Source organism: Onychomys torridus, chromosome 5 (assembly GCF_903995425.1).
Source record: "Onychomys torridus chromosome 5, mOncTor1.1, whole genome shotgun sequence".
Lineage (NCBI taxonomy): Eukaryota > Metazoa > Chordata > Mammalia > Rodentia > Cricetidae > Onychomys > Onychomys torridus.
Window position 1 is genome coordinate 74522650 of NC_050447.1, and position 12644 is coordinate 74535293.

The 12644-nt window shown below is 38.4% G+C and overlaps 1 protein-coding gene across 5 annotated transcripts in view; it reads right to left on the reverse strand.

Moving 5' to 3' along the window:
- Nsun6 (NOP2/Sun RNA methyltransferase 6) overlaps positions 1-12644 on the reverse strand; it is a 72286-nt gene that overhangs the window by 51580 nt on the left and 8062 nt on the right. For all 5 annotated transcript variants that reach the window (XM_036187226.1, XM_036187228.1, XM_036187227.1 and 2 more), the window contains 3 exons: positions 4229-4338; positions 2586-2739; positions 796-877 (listed from right to left, as the gene is read on the reverse strand). In XM_036187226.1, coding sequence (XP_036043119.1) covers positions 796-877; positions 2586-2739; positions 4229-4338 — 346 coding nt within the window. The remainder of the gene's footprint in view (positions 1-795; positions 878-2585; positions 2740-4228; positions 4339-12644) is intronic.

A 12644-nucleotide genomic window follows, 5' to 3' on the forward strand; every position in this document is an offset into this window, starting at 1 on the left:
CTTTATCTTACCAAAGTGAAAATTAAGACTTCTTTTCATTGTCAGCAATGTGAAGGTGCACAGAAAACACCCACAGTGAGTCATGGGTGTTTTGATAAATAAACACCAAGTGAAAGCAAGCAAACAAAATCACCTGAAGTGATTCACAAGCAAGTAGGCAGAAGGCTGTGGGTCCTGACACTTTACATCATCCCTGAGGAAGTTAAGTGACAGCAAACACTTTCTGTTTTTCCCTGAGTTGTAAAGGATCTTTTGATTTCATACTGGGAAGAGAAGAAAGCATGGAGCTCCTGGATTCAGCTTTAACTTCAGATGCTGCCAGTTATTAGCAGTTGACTTGACCAAGAACCCCAACAGACCTAGTCTTCAGTATTTCTACTTCACAAAATAATAACAGCACTGAAATGAGCTGATGTCTGTGAATGTTCTTAAGAAGCCAAAAACTGAAAAGCTCATTATGTCCCAGCACTTCATCAACAAGCAGACAAACCTGCCAGCAGCAAACCACTGGCATATTACTCTTACAGCTAGAACCCACATCAGTACTTCTGACTAACTTTCTGAGATGAAAAGCAGTCAGTATATCACATCATTAAATCACCTTTGGACACTGAGGACAGATAAGTGCATTAAAATTAATATAGGAAAAAGAAAAGAGTGCTCGTAAGACTGTCTTAGTATCTGATAATGGTAGGTCAGAATATGAAGAGAACACAAGAATATCAATAAAAGAGAAAAATAATTTCTAATAATTCATCTGAGTGTTTCAATGTCACTCAATTTTACTTTACTCACCTGTAAAAATAAGTAACTGGGTAGAACATTGTCAAATGAAGGACTGAGATATATGGGTTCTGTCATTCTTATGCCTATACCTCTAAAAAGTAAGAAATTAAACATTAGTCTGTATAAGTTATATAGTATATATTTCTAGGAACACCCACTATGACACATCAAATATAAACTGTTCTTCATTTTTAAGACTTCTTTTATTTAACAACAAATTATACAGTCCTGTAGATAGTTTATTTTATAGGAGAGGTAATCCAAATAAATAAATAAAGTTACATAACTATTTTAGTAAGCACAAAAGTTCTTTCAGAGGGGTCAATAAATTAAAAAGCAAATAAGACCTAATTCTTATTGCTTCGTTCTAATCCTTCTGGTAGCACAAACAGAGAAAATAATGACACTCGGGATGATGTTGAGCACTGGCAAAGGCAGGACCCTGCTCTACCCCATCATTTTAAAGAAAAGCTGCCCAGTACACCCAGTATACCCAGTATACCCAGTGCTGACACTGTCCCCAGTTGACCTTTTCTACCTCTGTCCCATTTCCCTAGTGGCAGTGGAGCTTCTGGGACAGGAAGAGCTGGGACAGGAATGGCGGCATGATGTACAGTGATTCACAAAGACAAACACTGCACCTGAGAGGCGTACTCCATAACTATCAAAGCAGGGGAGAGCTTACAAGCACTGGCAGAGAAAACTGACAGGCTCTTTGAAGAATGGCTACCTTTCACTCCCACCAGAAAAGCAAACACGGTTCAGCACATCACTAGAAACACTGCATCAAATGAGAGACTAAGGAGCAGTCATCAACTAAAGTGGGCAGTCAAAGCTACCAACTTCCTACTACAGACACAGAGACACATAACTATATCAACAAAACATTCCAAAGAGAATAAAACCAGATTCTAGCCATTTGCAAAGTTTTTCTTTCTTAGGCCTTAAGAGGCTAATCATCTGTTTCTTCAGGAGAACTGATTTCATTCATATAGGAAAACTGCTCCAATGTGACAAACTGACCAGGAATGAGGGCTCTGGCCCCCTTCTAAATAGCTCAATTCACAGTGCTTAGCATTATGTGCCAGCTGCCAAATTTGGAGTAAAGGCGCTCCACGGCACTCCTAAAAGAAGCTGAAGAAAGCAAATCCAGGCCTCCTTTGTTTACGGCTTCAATCTACTTAGTGCAATCAACATCCAGATATGATTTAGAACTAATTCTATTTCACTGTGGCTTGAACAAATTGAAACATTTAGTTTTGACGACAAACATTCATGAGTGCTACAATTCAAGTCTAATTTACTTTTGCTTAAAATACTTTTTTTTATATTTGATTTACATTAAAATTATACTTTTCTTTGATAAAATGAGAATGTTTGAAAAGGTAAGTAATCTAATTCTGTATTAAGGTAAGTATTGTTCTTCAAAGTTTAAACAATTAAAATCTAAAAGGACAAGTAAAATTCTTAAATAATTACAATGTGATCAGTCACTCACCTGGGCTTTTTGTTTTGTTCTGCATTGCTGAGGACTGAACGAGGGCCTCAGGCAGAGCAGCACTGCACCCTATTCCTGAGCCTTGTCAACATTCTACTGCTTTGGTTTTTAACTACTTACCCTTTTTGACCAAAAAAGAGCTCTTTCCACAAATCATGGAAATATGAGCTCATTTTTTCCAGTTGAAGTCATTTAAAAATTTAGGTAGTAAAACAAAATACACCTTTTCACTCTTTAGAGCTTTTGAACCACAGAAAGGATGCTATTCCCCCCCACACACACACAGAGCTCGGTGACATACTTCAGATCGGGTATCCCATTGAAGATATCTTTACGGCTTAGTTCCGAAATTCCATTTCCAAGAAATACTTTAGTTCCATCAAATTCTTTGGCTCCTTTCTTACATTTCCCTTTAATATCAGAATATACGGAAATAACATCTCCAGCTTTCATAACTAAGTTAAAGAAGAAAATCAGACTGTTATTCCATGCTTTGGCAAACTAGTGAAAATCCTTCAAGCTAAAATGGTTATCTGCAGACACATCAATTATGGACAAGAAACAATCCAAACTGGCTCATTATCTCAGCATAATCCTCAATAGCAACTCAACTCTTAGCTTTTAAGTATTCCCTAACATCTAAATGGACAAGTGATTTTAATTACAAACATAGAAATGGTACTCAACTCATTGATCTAAATCTTCAACTACACAGGAAGTATCACCTAGATGACTTATTTCCCCCAAATCTAAGTAAAAGTTATTTTATATAAGTCTTAGTATCATGACTCAACATTCTAAGTTGCCTACAAAAAGATTCAACAAATACGTACACTAAAAAAGAAGCCAGTGCCATGCTAGCAATCATTTTCCAGATCATCATACATGCGATGGGTGAGGTCCAGGAACTGAACACGTCTGTAATAGATCTAAACTAGTGCTTCCTGATACAAGCCCAATAAGGTCCCACTAAAGCAGCAAAGCACATGCAATTCAGAATCTCCAAAGTAAACCCATGAAGAACATCAAGTTCATCCCACTGTCTAGGATTCTGGATATCACCCAGACAAATGTCCTGAGCTAGATAGAGGTTCTAAGGCAGTGAAGCCAAGAACAGAAAATGGAGCTTCACTACCTCTTGTAAAAACATGTCTGTGCACATAAGCATCCATGTTTGTGCCATGTGTACGAGGGAACCTGTAGAGGCTAGTTACAGGCAGTTGTGAGCAACCTGACATAGTGGAAAGGGAACTCTGGTCCTCTGCAAGAGCAGCAAGTGCTCTTAACTATGAACATTAAGTCTCCTTCACTATCATTTTACATTCCATATTTCTCTGTTCCCTAGAGAAATATCACCATAATGGCTCTCATGTGGAAAAGCAGAACTGTGACAAAAAGCTTTATGTGGATGCCTAATTGTCTTAAGTTCTACTTCCAATGCTGTGACAAAAGCCACTTAAGGAGAAAGGGTCAATGGCTCATGGTTCTAGGTTCCAGTCCATCACTGTGGGGAAATCAAGGCAGCAAGAACTTGAAGCTGCTAGTCACATTACATCCCGTCAGGAGCAGAGAGCAACTAATAAATGCACACATGCTAGCTAGCATTCAGCTTGCTTTCTCCACTTCTAGACAATCCAGGATCCCATTTTCTAAGGAATTCTGCCAGTATCAGGCAAGCTTCCCCACCCCAGTTAGCATTATCATGACAATCTACCTCAGATATGCCCACAAGCCAGGGGATCTAGACAATCCTCCATTGAGTCCCTTCCCAAATGCCTCTACACTGTGTCAATAACAATTCAAATTAACCATCACACTTATTTGTAGAGGGTAAAATCCTCCACAGAAAATGTTGGGAAATTCATAACAAAGGCAGAGTTAATGTATGCAAATTCCAACTGATCACACTTGTGAATTGTAGGGTCCCCTAACTCTTATACCTACATTTGGAAGCTGCCACAATTCCTGGAACGTAGACATGGGCTCCTCTCAATACTGCATTGCCGCACTGTGCTCCAACAGTCACTTCACACTGCTGCTTTTCTATGTTCTCTCTAGGAATATTTAAACACAGAAAAGAATAATATTCTTCTAGTGCCATAAACTTTTACATGTTTCATTACAGATAGTAGTGAATGGATATGATCAATACACACAGTATTTTAAAAAGTAAAATTTTATTAAAAGACTTCCTATACATAGCCTGTTAAGTCTTAATTTCCCTGAAAAAAATCACAAAGAAAATGCTGAAAGAGAAAGATGCATACAAAGCAGCAGTTTAAAAGGCAGGGAAGAAAAGGTGAAAGAATGGCCCTTGAGAAAAGAAAACACAAAGGGACCAGGTGAGCTGACTCGGCAGGCAAAGGCAGCTGCTGCCAGGGCCAGGGTCCTGGATTCCATAGACCTGGGTCCATGTGGTAGGAGACAGCTGATTTCTGCACGTTGTCCTCTGACACCCCCAGCCCCCCACACAGAGAGAATTGAAATAAAGAAAGAAAAAGAAAAAGAGGGCCCTCTGGTGGAAAGAAGGCAAGTGGCCTGAGAAGCTGCTGGTCATTTAACAAGCAATACTGTTTTCATAACAGTATTAAATAGATTTTGCTGCCTTCAAAACCTAAAGCATGAAAATACTTGTTTTTGAAAATACTTCTAAAGTGGTATATTGTTGTGTGATAAATTGTGAATATTTTAAGCTAAACAAAAGAAAACAAATTATCCTTCCTTCATTTGCTGCTCAGCCTCCAGTTGTCCACGTTCTCACATCCAGATCCTTCTTTCCTCACACCACTAATCCTGGCCTCATTCCTAACAGGGAAAACTCTTCCTGACCAACACTCAACAGTTCTGTGCACTGCATTCCTAATGAACTTCTCTGGCTCATGGTGTTTCTCAGGTGTTGCCACCACTCACTGTGGAGTAAACCCAGTGTTTCCCATCTTTCCCCTCCTCAGATGGCTGATGACCAAATCTCACAGCACTTATCAACCTCACACCTTTCTGGTCCCATGCATTCACATTCTGTGCCTACTTCTTAAAGAGGCTTATTCCTCCACCTTCAAAACATGCCATCGTGTATAACTCACCCCATGTGCTAGCAACTGACAATCTTAACCCACAGTTAGTCACAGTGCTATGAGACTTGTAGACCCAACATATCAGGAAGGAAACTTGTTAAAAGAGCAGACTGAACACCACAGTGAAACCAGTCACCAAAAACCAAAGAACAACATCAAAATATCCTTAGCATTTCATATTTCAAGATTTAGAACTGGCACTTCTACTGATGTAGAAATAACTACACATAGATGAACCACAGTCACTCCAAACTCAACAAATACCAAGCAATATTTGTTGCCTATATATGCCTTAAATTCTTGGCATGAAAGCAAGTCTTTTCATGCTCAGTCTTGAATGAAATATACCAAAGTAACTAAACTAGAAGGCTCAGAGCTATGGTCTACAGATGTCTCCATAAGTTCACAAGTTATAGACTGTAATTCTCAGTACAACAGTACTATAAGTATAGGATCTCTGTCTTCATGAATGGATAGAGGCTGCTCTAGGGTTTGCAGAAATGGGCTCCCTCTCACTTAGGCTCATACCCTCCATCACATGAGGAAAGCCATAGCAGGAAAGCCAGGTGTCAGCACCTTGGTCTTAGAATTGCCAGCCTCTAGAACTGTGGGAAGCAAACTGGTGTTCTTTATTATCTGATCTTCAGCATTTACAAAAACACAGATTAAGACACTCTGTACAAGCCTAACCCTTTTGCAAAGTGAGAGTCATGGTGTGTCTATCTGATAGGTCTCCTAAGCCCATTACTCAGTTTCCCAACTTCTGTCTTTGTTTGCTTCATCTATTCTTTACAGCATTAGATAGGTGTTGGTGTCTTAGTGAGGGTTTCTACTGCTGTGAAGAGACACCATGACCATGGCAACTCTTATAAAAGGAAAAACATTTAATTGGGGTGGTTTTAGTCCACAGTGACACACTTCCTCCAACAAGACCACACACCTACTTCAAACAAGGCCACACCTCCTAATAGTACCTATGAGCCTATGGGGGCAATTACATTCAAAGGTCCACAGTTTCATTCTCAAGTGTCTAGATACAGATTTTTTGGAGGCTTTCAGTTTTTTGGTTTTTGTTTGTTTTGTTTTGCTTTATTTCACGTGGGACTTCAGGCTTGTAGTTCCTAAAGCTGTCTTTTACAATTGTGGAGAGTTCCTAGTCCTCACATTTTCTTACTTACTACTGTCTTTCACCAATTATTTCTATTCTTTACATCTGGAACTCAGGCTGCCTTTTCCTTTCTGTTCTTAAATTGCTTTCACATTTCTAAGTTCTTTGTTTCTGCTGCATTGTAGTTAATTTTCTGAGTTATCAGCTAGTTCAGTGATTTTTTTCTTTTAGTTTCTCTAGACAGATACATTTGAAGGCTGTATCTAAATTTAACTTATGAAACAAGTGCTTAATTTCAATGATACTTAATTTCTATATCAACTTGTTTTTCCTCTTAGGTCTTTTATGCCTAAAAATTTTAAGAAAGCCATGTCTACCAGATAGAGCTAATCGATTGAAGTTTAGGGGAAATTTCCCTGCCGTTTACTGTATACGGTTTTCTCACGGTGGGTTGACTCCTGATACAGTGTAAAGTGAAAAGTATGTGGCACGGATTCAGAACATGTGAAGACAGAACAGTTGGGTTTGATTTCCACCATGCCTCTCAAGAACTGACAAAATCAAATGTCTGTGGCAATTTCCCAGACTGAAGGTTCCAAGACAACTGCAGTAGTCAGAAAAAAAAACTCTAAGACTCTGGCAGATCTGCAACCATTCTGCATTCTGAGAAGGATTTTTCCTCAAATCTAGATCTTACAAGGAGAGACCTTCTTCCTAATTACTATGTTAGGCTGACTGCTGGATAGTCTTCATTGCTAGCATTAAACCCATTGCAAAAACCAAAAACCATACATTTGGAAAACCAGCCATCAGCCAGCTTTTCCCAAAGCCCAGCTCCCTAATATTAGCTCAAGTTCTTCTAGCTGGTCCTGTTTATTCTTATTAACTCCTCACTTCACTCATGTTCTTCATTGGCTTTGCATTTTATGAAACACTTTACTCTCTATTTAGGATTCCTAAAAGTGTACAGCAAAAGCCTTTTCAGATTATCAAATTTACTATATTATTAGAACTAAAAGACAGTAATAACTGCCTAGCTGGTCTACAGCTTTGCAATTCATGTTCTTGTGAAAAAGATTTCTTGCAATTTCAGTTGTAACCTGATTTTAAAAAATGCAATGAATGCTAAATATATGGACATAAATTTATATTTATAATAAGCTTCAGAAACTCTTTTACTATGAGAATAACAGTTTGATTAAACTTTCCATTTATTTTTTTTAACAAATCTTTTTTTTTTCATTTTTTTTTAATGTGTATTGATGTTTTGCCATGGGTGTCCATACCCTGGGACTGGAGTTGCAGACAGTTGTGAGCTTCCATGTGGGTGCTGGAAATTGAACCCAGGTCTTCTGGAAAAGCCATCAGGGCTCTTAACTGCTGAGCCATCTCTCCAACACCCCCCCCCCCAATTTATTTTTAAATGCTTACAATACAACCACTTAACTCATTTCACGAGGCACTATTTCCTGAGTAACTTCTGCCAGTGTCGTTCCTAAGCTGCAGCTCTAGTCACTAGTCTTGGGCTGCTATGCTTTTAGTAAAAACAAAACAGTCCTCGGCATTTCCTAGCCTGCCTCTCTCAACTTCTTGACTTCACCTGCCCTTCTGAAAACCAGCTCAGTAGTCAAATGTGAGCACTTTCTTCAAGGCTCACCACATCTTTTCATGCCTTTGCACCTTTGCTTTTATTCTCTCCTTATCGAGCACACCCTTGTGCTCCCCATCTCCGCCATTACTAGTAACTAGTCATCTTTAAATAACTGAAATAAAACATTTGCCAATCCCTATGACCTCGGACCTCCCTAGTCTATCTCTAATGGCATTTTCCTTGTACTTCTAAATGGAAAGCCTAACAGGATGACTTGCTCCAGAGCTCCCTGACTGCAGACTCAACAACTGATGTCTCATCTTTGTAACACCTACGTGCCCTACATATGTAGTTAGAGTTTTCCTGCCTGGCCCACAGTCAGGACAAATCTCTCTTACCCGCCAGTCCCACAGTTGCTCAGACCCAACCAAGAAAGCACACAAAAACTTATATTGTTTACAAACTGTATGGCCGTGGCAGGCTGCTTGTTATCTACCTTTTCTATCTTAAATTAACCCATTTTTGTTAGTCTATACTTTGCCACATGGCTTGTGGCTTACCAGTGTCTTTACGTGTTGCTTGTCATGGCGGTGGCTGGCAGTGTCTCCCCAGCCTTCTACTTCCCAGAATTCTCTTCTCTCTTGTCCTGCCTATACTTCCTGCCTGGCCACTGGCCAATCAGAACTTTATTTACACAGAGCGATATCCACAGCACTTCCACTTTTCTTTTTTTTTTTAAGGAAGGTTTTAACTTTTACATAGTACAATTACATATAACAAAACAATTATCAAGTAAGAATTATAGTTACAATATTAAAGAAGATATCCTATCTATCTTATATTTGTGAGTCTAAAGTTTTATATCTAACTTATCTTGTATCATAACTGAGGAAATTATACCTATCAAGTCTTCAACCACATCAAAGACCTCAGAAGGATATAATATTACCTGAGAAACGAGAAAAGGATACAAGCAACTTTTGGGAGTCTTGCAGGGTAGACAGAGACAGCTGGCAGCCTGGACAGTCACCTAATGTTCCTTTGTAAAGTTGGGGCATTTGTCTTCAGCCCACAGGGCTAGAGTCTCTCGGTCACTTTTCTCAGTGTTCTGTAGAATGTCTGACAGTTTTCTCTGTGAAGCAGGAACCTGAAGGACCATTTTGTCAAGCAAAGTTCAGTGGTCACCTTTCTATGGGTCCTGCACGTCCAGTCGATCAAGCAGTCCAGGCAAGAACAGTTTCTTGCCCAAATGGCTATTTTTGCCAAGGTGAAGATAAACTCCATATGAAGTGTCTTCAATGCCCATCCTCCTCTCTGAAGTAAATTGGTGCTGCCAGGAGCAGACATGTCTCACTGTCCAGAAAGTCTAAATTTTAAAAGTATTTTAAATGCCATATTCTGTAGGTCTTTGAAGTATTTGAAGATTACCTATCTATCTGAAATATCTCTATGTATATCTAGAAGACTTAACTAACATGGCTATGAGTATGATTATCATAGATGACTAATCATTAATCTATTTTTAATTATCCATTTCAATTTATAATGAGCTATACAAACATAATACCTTAAACAGGAGTAGAAATATACACACAGTATAACAAAATTAACTTTAAGTTTGTATCAATAGACTAAAATCTATACCAATGTAAAACATTTTAAATGAGTTGTTGCTCTTTTAGAAGTTCATTAATTTACCCTTTCATCCTATCATATCTATATCATATCCCCTTTTTATCTTTAGAAAGAGATTGCATTTATAATCAAACTGTTTTAAATAAAATAGTCGCTCTGTGTAAATAAAGTTCTGATTGGCCAGTGGCCAGGCAGGAAGTATAGGCAGGACAAGAGAGAAGAGAATTCTGGGAAGTAGAAGGCTGGGGAGACACTGCCAGCCACCACCATGACAAGCAACATGTAAAGACACTGGTAAGCCACAAGCCATGTGGCAAAGTATAGACTAACAAAAATGGGTTAATTTAAGATAGAAAAGGTAGATAACAAGAAGCCTGCCACGGCCATACAGTTTATAAGCAATATAAGTTTCTGTGTGCTTTCTTGGTTGGGTCTGAGCAACTGTGGGACTGGCAGGTAAGAGAGATTTGTCCTGACTGTGGGCCAGGCAGGAAAACTCTAACTACATACATACAGCACAAATTCAGAACCTCTTATGAAATGAGACCCTTCTAGAGTGTTAACAGGAAAGTTAAGGAGAGAGCAGAAGATGGCTCAGTGGATAAAAGTACTCAATCCCCAGAACCCACTCCTGCAAGTTCTCCTGTGACTTCCACACTCAGGCCTTCACACATACACATAAAAATAATTAAGAAAGGAGAGACATGCAGGAAGACTTTGTGCAATGTGGAACCTGTGCCTACATGGTACCAAAAGAGTAATCTTAATGAGTACAAGGCAGATTAAAAGGGTGCACGAAAGCCAGGCTGTGGTGGCACACACCTTTAATCCCAGCACTTGTGAGGCAAAGGCAGGTGAATCTCTGTGAGTTCGAGGCCAGCCTGGTCTCCAAAGCGAGTTCCAGGGAAACCTGCCTCGAAAAATCAAAAGAAAAAATGGGTGCCCAAAAGGGGAAATACTTCAAATATATCTCTGTGTCTTCAAATACACTTAAGAAAAAAACTCAAAAAAAAAAAAGAGAAAGAGAACAATGAAAATACAAAACAATAAAAACATAAACTGTTTTGGCTTAGGGAACAAATGGTAGCAAAATTTCTGAAATCAATAGTTAGAAGCAGGTAAGAACTGCTAACTCTTAGTGAAATATACACAATGCACATGCACTGCTCTCATCAATTACTGAACCACCCTACCCCAGGTCCTGCAGCCAGCAAAGGATTTTAGTTCCCACTAGAGAAACTAGAAAAACAAAGCAGGAAGACAGACAACTTACATAATATACTATTGGCAAAGGGCCACTTTTAAAACAGAGTTCATGTCCAAGGCATGCAGCAACCTCTGAACAGTAGCTCACGCCATGAGAATTAACTCTGAGACTGCTTACACAATTCTAAATAGTCACTCTTGGCTACAATGATAAAATTGTCTTAGTTCCCATAAAGTAAAAACCCTAATTAAATTCTACTCATTAACAGCAACAAACTAAAACTTAGTGTGCTATATATAGCATGCCTAGCATCCCAGCATAGAGAGGCTGAGACAAATGGACAGAGAGTTGGAAGCCAGGCTGTGCTGGCTGTACAGCCTACCTATCTACATACCTCATATTGTATACCAGGAGAGAAAAGAAAATAACACAGAAAATTAAATGAAAGTAAGATTATTGTTACATAATGAGACAGCCAAAAGCTAAAGCTAATCAACTGCAATTTTGTATCCACATAAAAAATGTAAACCAAATGGCCTGTGATTACCATCTACTGCAGTCACTGTTTCAGAATTAAGAAGCAGAACCAACATGGATTGTCCTGTAAGGTAGAAGAATACAAGAAAGTTTTCCAAGCTGATCAAAGTGCTGTACATTGTGGTAGACTGGGTCTTGGCTAGGCAGCTGGATATATACAGCAACATTAGCAAACTAGACACAGACCATGCCTCTACAATGAGTATATAAATTGCACCTCTGCTCAACTGTGTAGTTTGTAAAATCAAATTTTAATTACAAAACTAATACATGCTTATAATAAAAAAATTCTATAAATAAAAGTTTCTATTTCTCTGAATCCAACCTCATTAGCATGAACCACTGTTCATAGGTAGATGTGATATGTCTAGACATTTTCTATATATAATAAATAAAAATGTATAGCTTTCTGTTTAAGTGCTAAATATTATAATTATTCTAAGTGAAGCAGTTAGCTTTTGATAGTTAACAGATCATAAACATCTCATATTGCTTCATAACACCCCGCCATCTTAATGGTTGCATATTTCATAGCATGGATCAAGCAAAGCATAATTTATAAAATCATTGTTTTGTTACTATCAAACTACTTCAAAGCTTTAGCAGTATAAGCATTTTTATATTTACCATAACTCAAGTTTAAATATTTTATAGCATATAATGTACTACCTGGGAAGAAATCCTCATTATAATATGCAAGCCTCTTTTTCAATTTTCAAAAATACATCCTTCAAATATTTTAATGAGGAGAACTAGGTAACCAATAAGTTGACATAATTGTTAGGTATAAAATTATGAAATATAATACCTTTTATGTATTTATTTATTTTGTAACTCAAAAAACATTTTAATGCTGGAATCTCGTAGGAAATGTAAGTAGCTGGGTGGTGGTGGCACTTTAATCCTAGTACTCAGGAGGCAGAGACAGGTGGATCACTGTGAGTTCTAGGCCAGCCTAGTCTATAGAGTGAGTTCCAGGACAGCCAGGACTACATACAAAGAAACCCTGTCTCAAAAAACCAAATTAAAAAAAGAAAGAAAGAAAGAAAGAAAGGAAGAAAGGAAGGAAGGAAGGAAGGAAGGAAGGAAGGAAGGAAGGAAGGAAGGAAGAAAGGAAGAAAGGAAGAAAGAAAGAGAGAGAAAGAGAGAAAGAGAAAGAAAAGAGAGAAATAAATGGGCTGGGAGGATGGCTCAGCAGTTAAGAGCCC